At 37.7% G+C, this 1,897-nt stretch overlaps 1 protein-coding gene across 1 annotated transcript; it reads left to right on the plus strand.

Annotated features, from left to right (window-relative positions):
• Window positions 1-756: 756 nt before the first annotated feature.
• Window positions 757-1,665, plus strand: LOC118490399 (titin homolog). Its single transcript, XM_035988017.1, has 2 exons — window positions 757-1,026; window positions 1,474-1,665. The coding sequence occupies exons 1-2, from the start codon at window positions 757-759 to the stop codon at window positions 1,663-1,665; spliced, it is 462 nt and encodes a 153-aa protein (XP_035843910.1).
• The last annotated feature ends 232 nt before the right edge of the window (window positions 1,666-1,897 follow it).

Consider the following 1,897-nt stretch of genomic DNA (forward strand, 5'->3'; position numbering starts at 1 on the left):
GATGGTGGTGGATGATGGTGTTGTGATGGTGGTGGGTGGTGGATGAAGTGTGAGAGAGGTGGTGTGCCAAGGGATGAGTTGAAATGAAGCCAAGCACTCCTATTTATAGGCTGAACAGAAGGCCGGGCACGGCCCTGTGTCCGCTGGACACGCCCCCGTGCCTGTCTGACACTCTCTCGCTTCATTAATTGTAATTCGCAATTACAATTAATGCGCCTGCTGTACTTTCGCCACGCCCCCGTGTTCACTGGACACGGCCCCGTGGTGGGCAATAGAAGCTTCTATAGGTTTGTCTTTTCTGCTGCTTCTTGGGCACGGCCCTGTGCTGGCTGAGCACAGGGCGTGTTCAGTCTTCTGCCTTCTCTATTTTGCTTGGGAGGATGCCGTTGAGGGGTCGGGCAGTCCACTTGTGTTCATTTTCTTGTATTTATGTTAGATTTAGCTGTCTTTTTGCTTCTTTTGTGAATTTGAGCTCATTTAATCCTGAAAATAAAAAAGGAAGACAAAAGCACTCTTTTTCCAACATTAGTACTTAAAAAGAGTTAGTTTTATGCCTTATTTGATGTATTTTATATGTTGCATTTTACACACATCATCCATCAAAAGGAAGTAGTGTTTGACGACGTTCTTGTAGTAATCCCTCTATCCGGCGAGTACTATTCAAATGTTGCGAAAGATATACATTATGAGAAAAAGCTGGATAAAATCATCAGAGATGTCATGACAGCGAGTCTAAGACAGAGAGATGAATAGAGGATGAAGAAGAATGTTGAAAATTTGATGGATGATTTGAAAAAGGCTGCTGAGGAAGTGAAAGTTGAAGTTGTGAAAAAAAAAGAAGCTGTTATTGAAGAGCAGCAGAAAGACGATGATCTGAAGAAGAAGAAGAAGAAGAAGAAAGGAGAAGATGATGTGAAGGTTGAAAGTTCGGTTGAAGATGATAGTGCTGTTGTTGGTGAGGAACAGAAGAAGAGTGAAACTGATCAGAAACAAACGAAAGAGAAAACCGAGGTGCCAATCACTGAGGTAAATACTTCAACTGATTCTAAAGTCATAAATAAAATTGTTGAACAGTGCAAGAAATGCATGGAAACATGCAGTGCTTGTACTGAAAAGGATGAAAAATTCAGAACAAGAGACTTAGAATTCACTAAAATCGAAGAAGTTTTCAAAAATAAATGCAAAGAGATGTTAGAAAACGAAAAAGTTTTGAAAGACAATGATGAAAAATTGACACAAAAATGCAAAAGTTTAGAAAAAGAAAATGAAATTTTAAAAGAAAAGGTTTAAAAAATGACTGAAGAGTGTTTACAAAAAGAAAGTACTTTTCAAGAAATGAAAAAGGAATAGGATTCAATAAAATTGGCCTATCACATTACAAAAGAGTCATATGAAGATGTGAAAAGTCAAATGAAACTTGTTCAATCCAGATTGAAATATTTTTCTGAAACAACTGATACGCTTAAGCGACAGTATTCAATTAAGCAACAAGTTGTAAACTCTTATATTGAGGATGTTGCTAAGCTAAAGCGTCAAATAACTGATTTAGAACAAGATAACAACAAGTTACATAGCTATCATGCTTCATCATATGTGCTTGAACGTATTTTCAACTTAAAGTCGGGTGATGATGATTCTGAGAAAAACAAGAAAAGAATTGGCTAAGAGTTTCATCAAGTTCCACCACTAGAAAAGTTCGCATTTTATGATGATGAGAAGGTCGAAAAAGCTTTCAACATGGTCGATCAATTGCCAGATAACATTGACATAACCTATTCCAAATCTGATGATTCTAGTGATTCAGAGGTGGTAGGTAAGGTCGTTGAAAGTGTCTTGAAAGAAGAGTCGGTTGAAACAGGTAAATCTGAATCACAGGATGAAAATGAAGGTAGTTTTC

This window comes from Helianthus annuus, chromosome 3 (assembly GCF_002127325.2).
Source record: "Helianthus annuus cultivar XRQ/B chromosome 3, HanXRQr2.0-SUNRISE, whole genome shotgun sequence".
Lineage (NCBI taxonomy): Eukaryota > Viridiplantae > Streptophyta > Magnoliopsida > Asterales > Asteraceae > Helianthus > Helianthus annuus.

Bases quoted from the DNA above. Each gene is read 5' to 3' on its own strand.
- LOC118490399 (XM_035988017.1), top strand. From the start codon at position 757: ATGAAGAAGAATGTTGAAAATTTGATGGATGATTTGAAAAAGGCTGCT. The intron at 1,027-1,473 runs GTAAATACTTCA...CTTAAGCGACAG, and splicing joins CCGAGGTGCCAATCACTGAG to TATTCAATTAAGCAACAAGT.